Genomic DNA, 18,231 nt, shown 5'->3' with positions numbered 1-18,231 from the left:
CTGAAACACAACCTCACTTTTTACTCCTCCGATAGGATAAAAAAGAGATAGTACTGAAGCCACCAGATTCACCACCCTCCAAAAAAGAACATGACCATAAATTGTAAGGCAGTGGTCCCCAATCATTTTGTGGCCAGTAGCACATTCATGTTTTCAGAAGAGTATGGCAGGTGCCAACAATTTTTCAAGGCTTATTTTGTATTTGTACATTAAATAATATGAAAAAATCATATTTAATATTACATAATGAATCCATAAGATGTACAATATTACATATGAATCCATAAGATAAAAAGGTAATTTTACATGTAAAAGGTATTAATTAAATTATTTGTCAATTACTCTTTCACCTTACCATGTGAATTTGCTCTTTTTTATCTACCTGTAAGAAAAATTAAGGAGTTTTTACAAAATAAATATCATGAACAGTTTTCATCTTATTTATTTTTAAAAAGTTAAACATTGTTGAACTGCTGGTCCAAATATATTTATTATTCTTACTTTAACATAGATAGCCAGTTATGGTTAATTACAAATATTATTTGTATTGTTACTTGTATCTGGATTTTAATAAACAAACAAACAAATATGAAAAAAAGTTAAACACAAGTTAACCATACACGCTCATCAGCTCTTAGTTGAAAATAGGTATAATTAATTCACGTGGTTTTTCTAATAAAGTCAGTATTATTTTTGGCACTGCATTTCTTCAGCCAATTTTTCTTAGTTGGGAGATGATATTCCTGTTCATAAGCAATCGTCAAGATGGGCATCTGTAAGCCGAGATCTGTATTTTGATTTTATGATGTGCATTGTTGAAAACAGAACTTCGTATAGATAAGTGGAACCGAAATAAGATTGTATTTTGTATGCTATGTTTTTTAAGGCAGGAAACTTTTTTCGGTCAACCAGTTTCCAAAAGTTTTCATCTGTTGAACAGGATTTTAGAACAATATCATTTTGAAGGTCCAAAATCTCCAGTTCCACGTCTTCTGTTCTTACTTGAATGAGACTCACAATTGATGTAGCCATTTCTGTTACCTCTATTTGGCAAGTAAAAAGATCCACAAGAAAGGCAACTACAGGTTCAGTGATGGTGAGCTGTTGAAATCTCTTTTCAAATTGTTCCAGAAGTGTTTGACTGTGGATAACAAATGGTGATGGGTTAGAATCATTGTCACATTCATCTTCATATGTGACATCTACAAGTTTTGCTTTGAATGGTTTTACAGAACCTATAATTTGAGCCACATGTTTGTCTTTTCCCTGGAGCTCAAGATTTAAAATGTTAAATTTGTCAGTGGTGTCGGCAAGAAGGGCTAAGTCCATTAACCAGCTGGAGTCTTCTAGTTGCTCGAAGTTCTGATTTGTGGACTTCAGGAAATTCTTTGATTTCTTCAATTAGGCTCAAAAAACTTGCAAGAAATTTACCTTTGCTCAGCAATTGTAATTCTGTGTGCAAGATAAGATTAGATTGTTTATCATCAACATCTTCCAACAGGGACTTAAAAAGTCGGTGTTGCAAAGGTTTCACTCGAAGAGAGTTAATAATTTTAATAACAACATTCATGATGTGTTGAAAAGAAAGAACTTTGATGCACAAAACTTCTTGGTGGATAATGCAACGATAAGACATAAAGTTTGGAAAGGATTCATTCTTCTTACAGAGTGCAATGAATCCATTGGCGCTGCCCATCATTGCTGGTACCCCATCAGTGGTGATCACAAACAGCTTGTGTAGTGGCATACTAATTGATGTGGCGTATGATTTGAATAAATTATAGATGTCCTCACCTTTTGTTTGCCCTTTCATAGGCAATACTGTTAGTAACTCTTCTTTTATGGTGAAGTCACTAAATATCATCCTCACCATAACTGCCAACTGCGCTGTATCAGATATATATGTCGACTCATCGAATTGCAGTGAAAACCAGGCACATATTTCCAAGTCATCCTTTAGCTGAGTTTGCATGTCACTTGAAATTGCACGTATCCTCCTCGTAACTGTGTTGTCTGATAACTGCAAGTCTTGTATTGCCGACAAAATCTCACCCTTGTTAGGAAATCCTTGAAACAAGCAATCAGCACCCGTCAAAAATGCTTCCTTCAACAATTCACCATCTTGAAAGGGTTTTTTCTTCTTTGTGTACAGATGAGCAATTTTAAAGGAAGCAATAGAAGCACCGTTAGACTTTACCACTTGTCTGATGAAAACATATTGCTGTGCAGATAGAAGAAAAATAATCAACTCAAATCAAACCTTTCTCAACTCAGATTTAAGTGGATGGCTAATATCAAAAGAACCATGATTAGTTTGGAAATGGTGTTCAACATTATGTTTTTTCGGCACTGCAACAGCCCCCCCAGAAAATAAGCAAACACCTTTCCCTTTATTTTCAATAAAACAATAGGATTCTTCCCACTCTGCGTTGAAATAATATGCATGTTGTCTTTTATTTGAACCACACATTTTGGGGCAAAATGTTTAACAAAAAAAAAATCACAAAGCACAAGAAAACAGCAGTATCAGTGCAGCGGAAGAATACTCACATACAGGGCTGGCTCTAGGCACCAGTGGAGCAACCACGTGCCTGGGGCAGCACATGCTATGGGGCAGCATTGCCTCCATTCTTGGGACGGCAGAGTCGGGCACCGTGTTGGGGACCACCGTCGTAAGGGGTGGGAGCAGGGGTGTGCACTAGAGGTATAATTAAGCCTGTTTAGAAGGAGGACGTGGGGAAAAGATCAAATAAAAGCTCTACACGTATACAGAGCTCTGGATTATGCTTGCTTGTCAACCCCAGTAAACATTGCACTGCCAGCACTTTGGACTCTGGCCCTCTGCTTTCTGTCTGCGTGACAAGAGCCAAGGGAGGATGAGGGGAAGCCATAATACCTTCAAAAACGTTCCCCCAAACTCATTGGGACAAATTCTTCACTTCACCAAGTGCAAATCTCCTTCCAAAATCCCAGTCTGTGTTGACTGGCATTTCTGTATTTTAGATGTGGCCATAAAATGAGAGAAAATGTCTCAAGGGAAAGAATCACCCCCACAAAGTTCATTGTTTCTGCGTAAAAAATCAGGAGTGCCTGGAACATGCCTTTCAGACAGACAGACTCACAGACAGACCAATAGAAAGTCAGACAGACACACAGGGAGACCAATAGAAAGACAGATAAGCCAATAGGGAGATTGACCAATAGACTAATGGGTAGATGGATAATTTCACTGAACTGTTTCGATTTTATCCTCTTTCAAATTCCTTTAACTATCCCATCTTCTCTCCTGCTACATTAAGCATGCACAGTGGATGATTGTTGGTAATACTAAGAAATGAATTAACTACACTATGTTCTAATTGGCAAACTGCATAGACTCCCAGGGGACACAGATCAGCAAAGCTACTTTGAAGTAGATGGAGCTACCTTGATTTGCACGATGCGTATTTTCCCTCTTCTCGGTGAATGCGAAAGAATAATTCTGAGATCCTGAAAAAATCAAACTTTCCTTTCAGCATGACAGGTGGAATTTTAATTCACCTATGGGCTTTATTCTAAAATGTCAGAGAAGATGGACATGCTGCTTCACTTCTTTTTACCTTTGTGTCTCCACCTATAAAAAAGGATGATGATTTTTACTTCTCCCTCAGTAGATTTGTGGGGCTAATTTCATTAATGTTTATAGAATCCTTTGATTTTCTGAGATGACTGTTCCTATGGAAATTCAAAGAGACATTTTTATCACGGAATCAAAGATGTTCCCAAATAACTGTTGATCATTCAAATTCAAATAGAATTGATTATGGTTGAATAATATATGGACCAATGCACATTTTTATTTTTGTGTTTGGGGGTGTTTGTGTGTAAAAAAAGGGCTAATAGAAAACCTGAGAGACAACAAAAAGAGGTAAAAAGTCTGATTGTTTTTTGTTTGGGATGAGAATTAAAAGATCTAAAGTATGAAGAAATTTCCAAAGACCTGGAGTATGTGACTGCAGCATTGTAAGGAAATGTGACTACTGTGTATAGAGAAGTAGAGGGAAGCTAAAAAAAAAAAAGCAGAGCTGGTTAAAATTTTTTGGAGGAATTTTTTTCGTAAGAAAATGCTGATTCAAGAAAATCGAAATATTTAGCTTTCATGTTCTCATTTTGTCTTAATTGTCTATAGGAAATTGATCAGGTTGAAATGTTTTGTTTCAGGTTTATCATTTAAACAATAATATAATCAAAAGAATAAAGTCAACATGAAATGTTAAACCTTGTTTAACCCCCCAACATATTTACCTTATTGAAATGCAATATTTCAGAATATTTTGTTTCACGAAAAATCCCCTGAGATTTTAACTTTTTGGTCTGATCTGGGATTAAACCAAATTTTGAACTGTATGATCTTCTGGGACAGAAATTCCATGTTTAGACCACCTCTGAGAAATGTATAAGGCATTGTTCCTATTCTTATTTGTAGTTATAATAATGATAAATAACTAGGCAGTAATTTGAGCTTTTATGGATTAGATTTTGACTTGTTCCATGAGCTGTTTCACAGATACCAATGTGATCATTTACAGAACAGGTTCCCGTTCAATGTGAAGGTGTCACTATGTGTCCCCTACCATTTATATAGCACCTTCCAGCAGAGGACCTCTGAACAACTAATATCAGTTATGTCAGCCTCACAATTTCAGGCTGAGGGAGGTTGGACTTTTGCAGATGGAGAAATTGAGACACAGAGAAGCAAGAAGTGATTCTTTTCTAAGGTCACATAACTAGTTCGTGGCAGGGGCAGGAAGAGATTTTGGTATCATAAGTTTCCCTGGTTTAAGCACAGAATTGCCCCTGAATATACCCTAGAAATATAAGAGTATACAGCTCTGCAGAAACCCAATTATATGACTGATCAAACTACATAGATGGGGGCCATGTCTATAGAGAGAGACAGACAAATTGTTCATATCATGCACCCACCTTCCCCACCATTAATCCAGTCCCATTCGCTGGTTCTCAAGATGCCCGGCTCTTAAGACACCTGCAAAGGCTGCATGAATACAGAGACTGTAGAGACCACAACCTGGATTTTGGGAACAGAACATCTATCAGGTGTCACATAAAGCCGAGGGCTATGATCTAGCAAACGGCCACATGAGGAGTCTCATTCATGTGTGCATTTGCAAAAAGTGATTCCTAGATAAATGTATGAGAAAGCAGACAATCCAATCGAGTTGCTAAACACCTCTAGAGTTAAAGAATTAGGAAGTTCTGTGTTTATGATATGATCAGGCAAATTAAAATGTAATTGGCAATGACCCTATTCAGTGTCCAAGATCTCCAGAAATCACTGATGGCTTAGTGAAACAGGGAATTGAAAAAAATAAACTAAATAAAAGGAGGAAAAAATAGTGTTAATTCTACACACTTTCTTTCTACAAATAAAGTAATAAAACTCAATACAGACTCCTAGTTGCTTTAAGTTAATTATCAGGTACTGGTATATCTCTTTGCAATTGCCACATTGTGCCGATACAGAACTATCTCTGTCTCAATTTCTTGAGTTGTGTGCTCTGGTTTGTATTGCTTGTGGGACATGTTTATTTATTTATTTATTTGAAACAAATTAATGCCTAGGAGTCCCGAGCATGGACCAGGACTCCATTATGTTATGCTCTTGACAAAGTCTGAACTAAAAAAGACAGCCCTTGCCCCAAAGAACTTGCAGTCAATTACATCGTTTCCCACTCTGTATACCTGATGGAAGATTTTACATTACTATACAGAGCTTTGGGGTTGGCTAATGTCAAGAACTTCCAAAGATGGGCACCTATTTAACTGCAGTTTTAAATTTCTTTAGGAGAGCCAGAAAAATAAATGCTAAAGGGACCAATCCCCAGCAGGTGAAACTTCTTTCTTTGAAATGACACCACTTGAGAATCTCCCCCAGGTTTCTATACAGAGACAGTTCAAGTCATGGGAGCAAAAGCAACATGCCCTCAGATATGTTTTCAGTCCAGGCAATAGTGAACGCCAACCAGAATGTAGCTAGATCCCAAATAATTTCCTCCTACCTCCAGCTCTCTCTGCTCAGCTCTCTGCAGAATGAATGTGCTGATATCTATGGTCTATTTCAGTCCCCTTATATGACCTTTGGGGTGGAATTATGCTGCAGCCACTGTGCCCAATACACTGGGGGATTTATACCCATGTATTCCCATTGTGTCTCTTTAATTGGGAGGAAAAACTCTGCAGTGAAAGAATTTTCATTGAATGTAACAGAGCCTTGGGGTGGATGTCAATGTCATTTATATCCATGTTCAGGCCCTTTTCATACTGCTAGAATGGTACAAAGCAGCCTCTGTGTCAATGAGGCTCAGGTCAACTCAATGGAATTCTACTCAAGGCTTCAGCTACACTAGAAGCTGGGGGAGTGGTGGCAGCACAGTCTAGCTGAATGAAGTATGTGCCCTTGGGATCTGAGTGGCTTTGTACTTGAGGTGACTAGCACACAGCCACTTGCCGCTGCCCACGCTACTGCGGCTACACTGCTATTTTCAGAACACTAACTCAATGACAGCTTAGCAGAAATATGTGTCCACGAGCTGGGAATCACACCTGTAGCTCCAAGGGCAGACGTAGCCTAAATTACACAGGTGTGAATCTAGATTAGGGCCTCGTATTGCAAACCCATGAGTGTGATCCTGTGAGAGACACCTGTTGGCTTCACAGGGCTTCAGAGCTGGCCATCAATGGAGGACTCAAGTATAAAAGCTATGTGGAGTGCCATTTACTTGGTAGTGACTACACAAAGTGGGAAACATTACACCAGGGAGGTAATTGTCACAGATTCGTGGATTCCAAGGCCAGCGGGGGCTGTTGTGATCATTTAGTCTGAGCTTCTGTATAACCTGGACCAGAGAATTCTTCCAAAATGATTCATCTTTGAACAAAAGTGTACTTTAAAACAAAGCAAAGCAAAGCATCCAGACTTATTTTCAAAATGGTCAATGCCCTTGTCATGCAAACACTTCTTACCAAACTTTGGCCTCATTATAGCAAAGCATTTTAGCACACGTCTCACTTTAAACCTGTAAGTAGTTGCTTTAAAGTCAATGGGAGTTTAACAAATGCTCAAAATATGCCACTGAAGCATCAACTGAAGGGTCATTGACTTCAGTGAGGCTACTCATGCTTAAAGCTCAACACACAATATACCAACTCTGGGTAATAGTCCTCCTGTATATCTAGGTAATTCTGTGGTCTTCACCATTGTAATATAAGCACCTTCAGAATAATGAACAGATTTTATACTAACCACACCCCTGCGAGGGAAGTCAATATTATTACCAGACATAGGTGAAAAACAAGGTATGTTTGTGATGATATATTGCCTGAAACAGGCGGTGGTATAGTAGGAGAGTAAGCTTCAGTTTGCTGCTTTCTCTTATTATTCATGACCACTGAACAATGAGGAAGAATAAATGATGCAGCCAGGGTCACCCAGGGAGTCTGTGGCTGAACCTGGAATATAACCAGGTCTTCTGAATTCCACTCCATTTCCTTTTAATTGATTGAAATATGAGGGTTCTCAACCATAACTTATGAAATGAAAGATAGGGACGAATATGAATATTTTAACCATTTTCCAACTGCAGAAAAGTTAGAAAAGGAGAACAAAGTATTGGATAAAATCTCTTATGCACACTCTTTTTATAGTTTAAAGCAATAAAAGCCTGTGATTAGCATATTGCCATTGAACGTCAATGGGATTTGAGCACCTAAATGCCTCAAGCTTCTTTGGAAGCTGAGCCACAATTGATACGCTGTAGAATGTTATTAGCTAAATTGGAAAAGTGAAACAAAGATCATAAACAAATCTTTGTCAAATTATGGACCAGTTGACACTCACCATGGCAATGGTGGAACATTCCTTTCCGTTACAGCTGTGATTCGAATTCTGGAAGCACTAGGCATGTGTGTGCTGCTCTCATGTGAAATGTTGAGTTCCATGAGGGGCTCTGATCTGGCTGTAATTTCTCTTAAAATAACCCTTGCTTCTGCTCATCCTACCTGAAGGATCAATGAGATTTGGGAGGTAGGCGATCCTGAGTTTGAGTGCTATGCCCTAGTGGCTCGGGAGGGGAAGGCATTGATTAAAGAGAGCAGGTAGAAGCTATAGGCAAACAGATTTCCACACAGCTTCAGTTTCACCTTTGTTAGCTTCTTTACCAGGAATCTAACTTTGGTGGGAACAGAGGTAGGCCAATGTGAACACTTTTGCTTATACGCTATGCTTATACTCTGAACATTGCTCCAAACTATGGCTTTGTTGAGACAAGAATGTTCTATTGGTTGAACTTCCATCATTTTCTTGCCTAAAACTGGTGCATAAGCCCCTATGGAAACTCTTATTTCAGGTTAAAAATTGTGCATTTAAGTTTAAATTAAGCCTTTGGCTACAATGAAATAAGTCTGGCTTAAACCAAAATAAAAGTACCCACAAGCATCGATATTAGTTTAACCAAATCAGTTTGAATTCACAGCTGAGGTCAAAAACGCGTGCAACTATCTCTTGTGGACTAGTCACAGTGGATGACTCCTTAATCTCATTTAGAAGACACCTGTTCTTTTGGAAGAAAAGAAATCAGCTTTCCCTGCATACTTCCTGTATCCCTTGATGTATTTGATTCATACAATTGTCATTAGATGTTGATAGATGTTTATCTGCATGTGTGTATTCTCTCTGTGTGCCGCCCCAGTCCTGCGCAGTCAGCTGGCATGGCAGACCTTGAGCAACCTGCCCAATGACGACAAGATCCATTAAGGGATGAAGGCACCCAGCCAATTTTATTATATATGAAGCATGGTACTAGTATCCCGCAGACTCTACCAGACCACTAACACATGTATGGCCATAACAATGGACCAGCTCAGTGAACGGTGGGACTTTCTGTTCCTTCCTAGGCCAGACAATGATACTCCCTCTGAGATACATCTTTATACCATGATAAAAACAAGTTTCATACTGCCTCTCTGGCATAGTTACTGCCCTTTGACGTGGCTAGTTATCACCCATTACTTTGTACATGTTGGTTCAAACAAAACATGTCTATTATTTACTGTCATCCGGACCTTATCTTTAAGGAAGGGTCAGTGTTTTCCTGTTATCCTTGGGGAATGTTTTTGTACTATCCTCTATATTGGGATGTTCTAGTACCACTTGATATTGGGAGAAACCCTGTTATAAACAAACATCAAAATTATGCATGAAAATTATAAAAAAATAAAAATTGAATTTTATAAAGCCTAATTAAAGGAAATCCTGATACAGTGCTCTTCCAGTCTCTCCTGCTGAATCTGTTTCACTTTGTACAAGCAATTAAATATGCATTAGAACTCATAGCAAATGAAAATGACTCTGTACCCCAGTAGTCAAGGCAGTCACTTCAAAGCTGGAAGATCCCTTCTCCTGATTGACCCAAGAGGAGAATTGAACGTGGGTGTCCGACAGCCCAAGTGATTCTTTAACTGCTGGGCTAAATTTTATAATGGAAGAGGCTGCTATTACTTCATTGTATTCCATGTCTCCCTCGGGCCATTATATGCATGCAGAGCCTGCTTGGTGGATAAGGGTCCTCAGGTGAGACAGGCTGGGGACACCAGTCTTCACAGGTTTTTTGATCACGCTGCAGCTTTGGTGTCAAATGGGCATTCCATGCCTAGAGGCAGAAATTAGGCAGTAAGGAAATGTTGACAGTACAAATGTAGGTGCGTAGGGCCAGATTTTTAAAGGTATGGATTTCAGTGGGTGTTTAGATGCTTTTGAAACTCCCACTAGGCACCTAAATAATTTAAAAATCTGGCCCTTAGTTAGTTTAGGTGCCAATAGAGTTTAGCGGCAGCAGATGTTTGTTTCAAAATGCCTGTTTTTTAAAGACAAACTCAGGCAGTTTCCCGCCAGTAATTCTGATAGGCTCCCTCTGTCACAGCGGAGGAGACACAGGGAAAAACTGCAGGTGAGCAAAGAGACGTGCCTGGGCAGAGTCCTGGACAATAGGTGTGAGTTCACACCTCAGGACTCAAAAGCACATGCTATTTCAGCTCAGCTATTTAAAAAACACATTAGGTCTTGCAGCTCTGGACATTGCCTACCCTACACACAGCCCAGGTTTAACAAGGTGATAACAGGACCAACCCTTTGAACAGGGCAGTGGTCCCACTTAGCACGCAGCACAAGTGGCCATCCCTTTGAGAAGGGCAGTGGCCCTGGTAAACAACTTAACAGCCAGGGAGGGGCGGCCACAGGAGGAGAACAAAAACAAAATGGAGTAAGGGGACAGCTGTAAGAAACAAAATGGAATAGGGGATAGCTGTAACAGACAGTTCAGTCATTCCTTCCATCACCCTCCTAACTTCCCAAACCCCTTGCTGCTTCTCCCCCTGTGTAACTTCCCAAACCCTTTGCCGCTTCTTTCCTTTTTTTTTTTGAGGTGTCTGCTTGTTGCTTAAACCTCCCTCTAGCCCTTCTTTACACTTCTCTGCTGCCTCTCCCTGTATCCCCTGTGTTCGTGCTCCCGCTTCTCCGCTCCCCTCCCCTACCGAAGATCACGCTCACACTGCTCCGTTTGTCTGCATCCCGCTGCTCCGCAGCTTCTCTGGAGTGCGCTTCCCTGAAGTGCTCTCCGCTGCTGCAACTTGTTTCTTCCCTCAGCCATCTCCCCCATTCTCCACGTGCCTTCCCATCGCTTGCACGTTCAGCGCCCTCCTCTCTTGCTGCCCCCAGACTCCCCTTAAGTGCGCTCCAGCTGCTCTTGTCTCCCGTACGTCCAGCCCGCAGGCTCCTGAAGACTGCTCTGGGCTTTACCCCGCAGGGCTTCAGAGTCTCTTGCTGCTTGCAGCTGCACTCTCCTCTCATCAGTTGCCACTGATCATTCACTCCCCTCCCCACTCCTGTTTCTCGACCCAGCCTTTAGGTACACTCTTGCAGGTTATCTGCTATCACAGCCTCACAAATTAAGTCATTAATTTTCTTTTATACTGTTACATTGCATAATTTCACTTATCACCCATATTGTATCATTGCACTGTGGTTCACATTTTACTTGTGTTTATAACACCCCATTGGTTGCCTCCACTTTTCTGATATACTTTGTATTTGCATTGAAGCTACCATTTTACTTTGCTTTTCTTTTGGGTACGTTTTGCATTCCACACTGTATCTAAAGTTGTTCCTATAGAAAGTTAAGTTGCTGACTGACTGTACTGTATCCCATTGTGCTGAACCCCACTTACTGTACCCCACTGTTAGAACTCCCTACACTGTTCAATAAGAAACCCCCCCCACCATCATTGTCTATTGTAAACACCCTATACACCCCATCCCATCGTATTTCATTGTTAAATTCCCACCACTTCCTTTTTCCTATAATAAAGAAATTAATTGGCACCCCACCTGTGTGGTAATTGCGCCCCAAGATCCCATATACCTGAGGGCAGGGACATGAACTACCAGCTTACTTTGCCACAGTCAACCAACCATTCATGATTAAATTAATAGCTGCTGGTCAGCATTGACCTTAAATTTGCAATCAACCTAGAGGTAATGCTGTTCGTATCTATTTCCCAGATCTAGGCAAGCCATTCATAATAAATACACATAATTAGAGGACAATCATTTGCACATAACATCTATCATACAATGATTTTACATACAGAACATCAACATTATTTTCCAAAATCAAATTTTTCAACAACATTTTTCATTGTAAATTTGAGCTGAGATTTAAAAAAAAACTATGCATATTAATCTGAATTGTAGATGACTTTCTGTAATTTTTCTGTGTGTTTCAAGCAGCTACAGAGATGAGCATCATTTCTGAAACTTTGGTGACTTTTTTGGCCAAAATGTTTAATTTCAAGCCCCCCCAAAATTGATAAAATGTTAACAACCTTTTTTATATTTCATTTTGCAGTTTTTGGACACTAGTTAAACCGTAATATTGAATGCCATTGTTGTAAATGGAGCTACTCCAAATTTGCACAGTTGTGTAACTGATATCAGAACAAGATCTGTGCCCAAATTACTTTCTGTGAGAAAATATTTTTTGCTTCATCCTGTCCCCCTACAGTCTCCTCAGAGCCCCTTTCACTTCCTTGTTCCTCAGGCGATACATAAAGGGGTTCAAGGTGGGGGTGATGGTTGTGTATATGAGAGCCAGCACGTTGTTGCTGTCTGGTGAGTCAGTGAACTTGGGTCCTAAATAGATCAGGCTGCCACTCTTGTAATCCAATGTCACCACAATGAGATGTGAGAAGCAGATGGAGAAGGCTTTGTGTCTGCTTTCAGTCAATGCCATCTTTAAGATGGTGGAGATGATAAAGGAGTATGTAGCACAGTGCAGACTCACCCCTGCGGCGCCTCCTGCTGGATGTTCTCGGGAATTAGCTCTTAGATCCCAGAACATCCTCTGGAGGCCGGTGATCCGCTTGCCATTGGCCCCCGTATCCCTCCCAGGACCCCAGTGCCCTTATCTCAGAGTTCTGCCTCCTGCAGTACCTCACAGTCTTTCTCTGGGTTTCCCCACCCCAGGGGAACCCTCCCCCCCATCCGCATGTCACCTCAGTTGTGGCTACTGCCAGTCTCTGTTTAGCCCCTGCACCCTGGGGTGGACTGCAATCTATCAGCCGATCATCACAGGCAACAGGGAGTTTGGACTGGCTGCCTTTACCCACCCTCCAGCTGCCTCTCTGCAAGCCCATCACCTAGAAGGCCTAGAACTAGGCCCTGCAGCCTGGGGAGTTACTGGCCTAGGGCTTCCCAGCTCCTACGGCCTTCCCCCAGCCCTGCATCCGTCTAGGTCGCCTCTCTCTGGCTTCCTTGGCCTTCTTATAAGGCCCAGTTGCCTAGTTAGGGGCGTGGCCCCAGCTGCAGCCACTTCCCCCAATCAGCCAGGGTTTTACTCCCTTGCCCAGCCCCAGCCCTCTGCAGGGCTTTTCCAACCCCTTCCGGGCTGGAGCAGGTGTTCACCGTGCTACAGTGTAGGACACAAGGATAAGAGAAAATGGAGTGAAGATAACCAGTATATTAGCAGTAAACAATTGCATTTCATACTGAGATGTGTCAATGCTTAATCAAGAAAGCTTTATCAATGGGGGAATATCACAGAAGATTTCAGTCTTCCCTCATAGGTCATATTTCCTAGACCTTTAATCATTTTTGTTGCTCTCCTCTTCACTTTCTCCAATTTGTCCACAAACTGAGAGGGTGAAGGAATAAGCCCCCGAAAACTATGGACAACTGGAAAATGCTAGTGCCAAGTGAGTTTGGTGTCTACAGGATTCAGCAGTAGCTGAGCAGGAATTTCTTGAATGCCAGTGGGAACCTGCGTCTGGCATTTAAGCACTTAAGTCCCTTTGTGAATCTAGCCCTTCTTGCTTTCATTTCAGGTAGAGACAAAGGTATTCTTACCTTGCAGAGAGGCAAATTGCAACCTTGAATCTCTGATGTCAGCCCTTCCATCAGGATTTCAGGCCCAGGAGACGGCCTTCAGTCAAATATTTCAGTAAAGGCCTCCCTTCTATGTCAGTCATCTTGTTTTCATTGTGAAATTGTATCACCTTTGAGTTCCACATGAAATGAAAGGAAATATAACAACTTCAAAATTTTGGGAATATTCTAATCTTTATACATCTGCTTTTCAATAAATGGATTCACTAGTTGCTTTCTAGAAAGCTAAAACAGGGTAGAGATGACAAACAGGTTACCCTCTAATTATATATATATGTGGTGGAGCAGTACAGAGACTGTAGTGAAGGTTGGGTCAAGGTTTTCAGTTGAACAATAGTCATTTCCCTTGCTCCATTCTATGTCCATGTGATTATCTAGGACATTACACCTGGAATGTATCATGTCCTTTGCTTTTTCTCTGGTGCATAATAAGTATAAGCAGTTTGTTTCCTTCTTCTTTCTTTCCAATATCATCCCTCCACAGACTGTATCCAATGCAAGAAATGTCTAGTCAAACCACAGTGACCGAGTTCATTCTGCTGGGATTCCCTGTATATTGAGAGCTGCAGATTTTACATTTCATGGCCTTTCTAGTAGTTTACCTGTCAGCTGAGATGAGAACTATTCTTACCATCATGGGCTTAGCCCTTGAACACCATCTTTACACTCCAGTGTATTTCTTTCAGGTTAACTGATCCTTTTTAGACCCTTGTTACTCCTCTGTCACCATCCCCAAACCCATAGCTAATGATTTCATCAACACCAGATTGATCTATTTCTCTGGATGTGCTGAACAAAACTATATAGTTGCCACTTTTGCTGCAATAGAGAGGAATCTTCTTTCTTCTCGTACAGCAATGGCATATGTCTGCTATGTTGCCATATCAAACCCTCAGCCTTAGAGGGCTATCATGAACAGGGGCAAATATGCCTAGATGTCAGCTGGTTCTTGGAGACAGTGAGGGGAGAGGAACGGGCAGCTGTACTGTACAATGGGCACGAGGGGCAGCAGAGGGTGATGGGTGGGGAAGGGCGGCTGTACTGTATCATGGGCACTAGGGGGCAGCAGAGGGTGATGGGTGGGGAAGGGCGGCTATACTGTATAACGGACACTGGGGCAGCAGAGGGTGAGAGGTAGGCAAGTGACAGCTATTCTGTATAATGGGCACTAGGGACAGCAGTATGTTGTTGTGGGACAGCATAGAATCACAGAATATCAGGGTTGGAAGTGACCTTAAGAGGTCATCTAGTCCAACCCCCTGTTCAAAGCAGGACCAATCCCCAGACAGATTTTTACCCCAGTTCCCTAAATGGCCCCCTCAAGGATTGAGCTCACAACCCTGGGTTTAGCAAGCCAATGCTCAAATTGCTAAGCTATACCTCCCCCCCAGCAGATGGGGAAGGGGTGGCTATAACTGTAGGGGCAGCAGAGGGTTTGAGATTCACTGCACATTAAGTGCCTAGGCCTTTTGAAAACCTCACTAAATGCCTATTTGCATCTGTAGATGCCCAAATGTCTTTAAACATTTGTCCCATAGCACTCATTGAAAGTCAGTGTGACTTAGGCACCTAACTCACTTACACACTTTTCTAAATCCCCTGAGATACCAATGTCCATCTCTCGGTGCCTAATATCTTTGTAAAACTGCCCTTTTTCTCTTTCTACCTGAATTCTCTGTGTTGAAATTGAGGATAATACTCTTCTCTACCTCTCACAGCAGCTCAGAGGATAAATATTTTTAAGATTTTGGGGTGCTCAGAGATTTTGTTGATAGAGTAAAGGTAATGGTGACATAGACAGGAGAATGGTGTGTATCTCATCAAATTTGTGAAGAGACTGAAGTAAAGAGTTTTACGGTCTGCATGATTTTCCTTTGAGGTTAGATGTTCTCCATCATTAAACTTGTTGTTTGTAGACTCTTTGATGGGTTTCTCATAAATGGTCCCTCCCCACCTGTTTAAAATTCCCAGCAGCAGAAATGCCCAGGGAGATCTCATCCTCTCACAGAAAGGATAATTTATCCCAGATAAATATTGAATCGAGAAAGTCTTTTGCCCATTCTTAAAAAAACCACAAGGCAGAATATACCATCCAGATTAACAGATCTGAGAACACTGTGAGGAAGAAGCCAGCCTCTATATCTATGGTCCCATATATCCTAGGTGAGTGCTCTTAGAAAACTGTTTAGAAATTGTCACTGTGCCCAAATTTTAGGTGCCTAGAAAACCACTGGGATCGTCTGCTCTGATGTGGGGCAGAAATGTAGGCACCTGGGGGACTTTTACAACCAAAATTTAGGCGCTGAACAAGTTTAGGCATCTTTTGGTTTCGGGAACTTCTGAATGGCGATTTTGTGAATTCTAGTGGGGCCTGATTCTGGGATTTAGGTGCGTAAAGTGGCAGTTAGGAAGCTGAATCTTGGTGTGACTCCAGTCCTAGGCAGCTACCTAAATAACTTTGAAAATCAGGCCCAGGTTGCTTAAGAAAGAAAGTTGTCTGTCAGTTTTCAGTAACTCGGAAGGGATTTGGATTCTTTCCAAACAAGTGTATGGGAATAGTTGGGGAAACATGGTGTCTGCATGATACCAATGAGATCAGAATTAGAGTTGGAGGAAATGGAGATTGCCCCAGTTGTATCAACCAGGTTTGTGACTAATGAAATGTCAAGTCACTTTTAAGCTACCATCAGATGCCGCAAGCATCAGCAATACAAAAAACATGCACGTCCATTGTCTCAAGTATCAGCTGAAACATACCACCAGTAATCAGCAGGAAAAAGGGAGTTTACATTATCTTTAAAAATTATAATGATTGACTCTGTATTAATTTTATAATTTCATCAAGTACAATTGTAGAGGTTTTGTTTAATTTTCTGTAGGGACTGTTCATGGAAAACAGAGACAGAGGAAATCAATCAGTGACAGAACTCATCCTTCTGGGATTCGAGAATCTCCCTGAACTGCAGACCCTTCTCTTCCTGGTGTTTCTAGTGATCTACATTGTGACCATGGCCGGGAACATCCTCATTGCAGCACTAGTTGTGGCTGATCAGCACCTTCATACCCCCATGTACTTTTTCCTTGGGAACTTGTCTTGTTTAGAGACCTGCTACAGCTCCACTGTCCTGCCTAAAATGCTGGCCAGTCTCCTGTCTGGGGACAGAACCATTTCTGTTAGCAGCTGCATCATACAATTTTATTTCTTTAGTGCTCTGGTGGGTACAGAATGTTTCCTCTTATCCATGATGTCATATGATCGGTATTTAGCGATATGCAAACCACTGCATTATGCAGCCCTCATGAATGATAGGTTCTGTCTCCAGCTAACAGTTGGATCTTGGATGAGTGGGTTCCTGGCTATGATCATAGTAATAATATTGATGTCACAGTTAACTTTTTGTGGTCCCACAGAAATAAACAGTTTCTTTTGTGATTTCATCCCAGTAATAAAACTCTCCTGCAGTGATCTCCATGTGCTGAAGGTGGTTGCTTTCATATGCTCTTCAGTATTCTCAGTGATTCCGTTCATTTTAACGCTGACATCCTACATTTGCATCATCATCACTATCCTCAGAATCCCTTCCTCCACTGGGAAGCAAAAGGCATTTGCCACCTGCTCTTCACACCTCATCGTTGTTTCCATTTACTATGGGACACTAATCATTGCCTATATGTTACCAAAAACTGATACATTGAGAAACCTGAATAAAGTATTCTCTGTCTTCTACACTGTCGTTACACCTCTGCTCAACCCCCTCATCTACAGCCTGCGAAACAAAGAGGTCAAGGAGGCCCTGAGAAAAGCTCTGTGTAAATGTGTGGCTTTTGCAAGAATCATGGAAATGTAGGGTTGGAAGGGACCTTGAGAGGTCACCTCGTCCAACCACCTGCACTGAGGCAGGCACAAGTAAACCTAGACCATCCCTGAGACATGTTGACCAGTCTGTTGTTAAAAATCTCCAGTGACTGGGATTCCACAACCTCTGTTGGAAGCTTGTTCCAGACCTTAACTATCATAGATAGAATTTTTTTCTTCTATCTAACCTAAATCCCTTGCTGCAGGTTAAGCCGGTTCCTTTTTGTCCTACCTTCTGTGCACATGGAGAACAATTGATCACTCTCCTTTTTAGACCAGACCTTAACATATTTGCAGACAGTTATCAGATTCTCCCTTCAGTCTTTTTTCTCAATACTAAATATGCCTAGTTTTTTTTTAACCTTTCCTCACACATCAGGATTTTTAAACCTTTCATCATTTTTGTTGCTTTCCTTTGGACCCTGCATTTTGTTCACAGCCTTCCTAAAATTCATATAGTCCAACTTAATGTTTTTAAGGTAAAATAAAATTTGAAATGATTGTTATATGGGATTGTCACTTGTTATCTGAACATTACTTATTCAGGTGAGCGGTCCATATACTTGGCATATGTATATAGGTTGTAACTGGAATTTCTGAAAGGTAGGTCAATGGATTGTTTCAAAGGAAGTTCAATGGGATTTTTTATCTCTAGACACCCTTAAAAGTCCCAGATTCCACACACACAAACCTGTAGAGGTGATGGATTAGGGGGCAGAGTGCAGAGGGGGAAGCCAACGGGGCATGTTAAATTAACTGATCATATGGCTTTGAATTTTATCCCACAAGTGTAATATCTACTGTTAGGATATAGATATTCATGCCTATCTTTAAAGGCCTATATTTTATGAATTTAGGTAAATGTTTATCACTTAGCTAG

The 18,231-nt window shown here is 41.1% G+C and overlaps 1 protein-coding gene across 1 annotated transcript; it reads left to right on the top strand.

Moving 5' to 3' along the window:
• The first annotated feature begins 7,991 nt into the window (after positions 1 to 7,991).
• LOC123347411 (olfactory receptor 11A1-like) lies at positions 7,992 to 17,343 on the top strand. The gene is made up of 2 exons (XM_044984827.1): positions 7,992 to 8,083; positions 16,375 to 17,343. Exon 2 carries the CDS (start codon positions 16,384 to 16,386, stop codon positions 17,341 to 17,343), a length of 960 nt encoding a protein of 319 aa, XP_044840762.1. The 5' UTR covers positions 7,992 to 8,083; positions 16,375 to 16,383.
• The last annotated feature ends 888 nt before the right edge of the window (positions 17,344 to 18,231 follow it).

The sequence above is a fragment of the Mauremys mutica genome, chromosome 13, assembly GCF_020497125.1.
Source record: "Mauremys mutica isolate MM-2020 ecotype Southern chromosome 13, ASM2049712v1, whole genome shotgun sequence".
NCBI lineage: Eukaryota > Metazoa > Chordata > Testudines > Geoemydidae > Mauremys > Mauremys mutica.
The sequence above is the reverse complement of the archived record's forward strand: the minus strand, read 5'-3'. Positions and strand labels throughout refer to the sequence as shown.

Coding starts and splice junctions, on each gene's coding strand:
- LOC123347411 (XM_044984827.1), top strand. CDS start 16,384: ATGGAAAACAGAGACAGAGGAAATCAATCAGTGACAGAACTCATCCTT.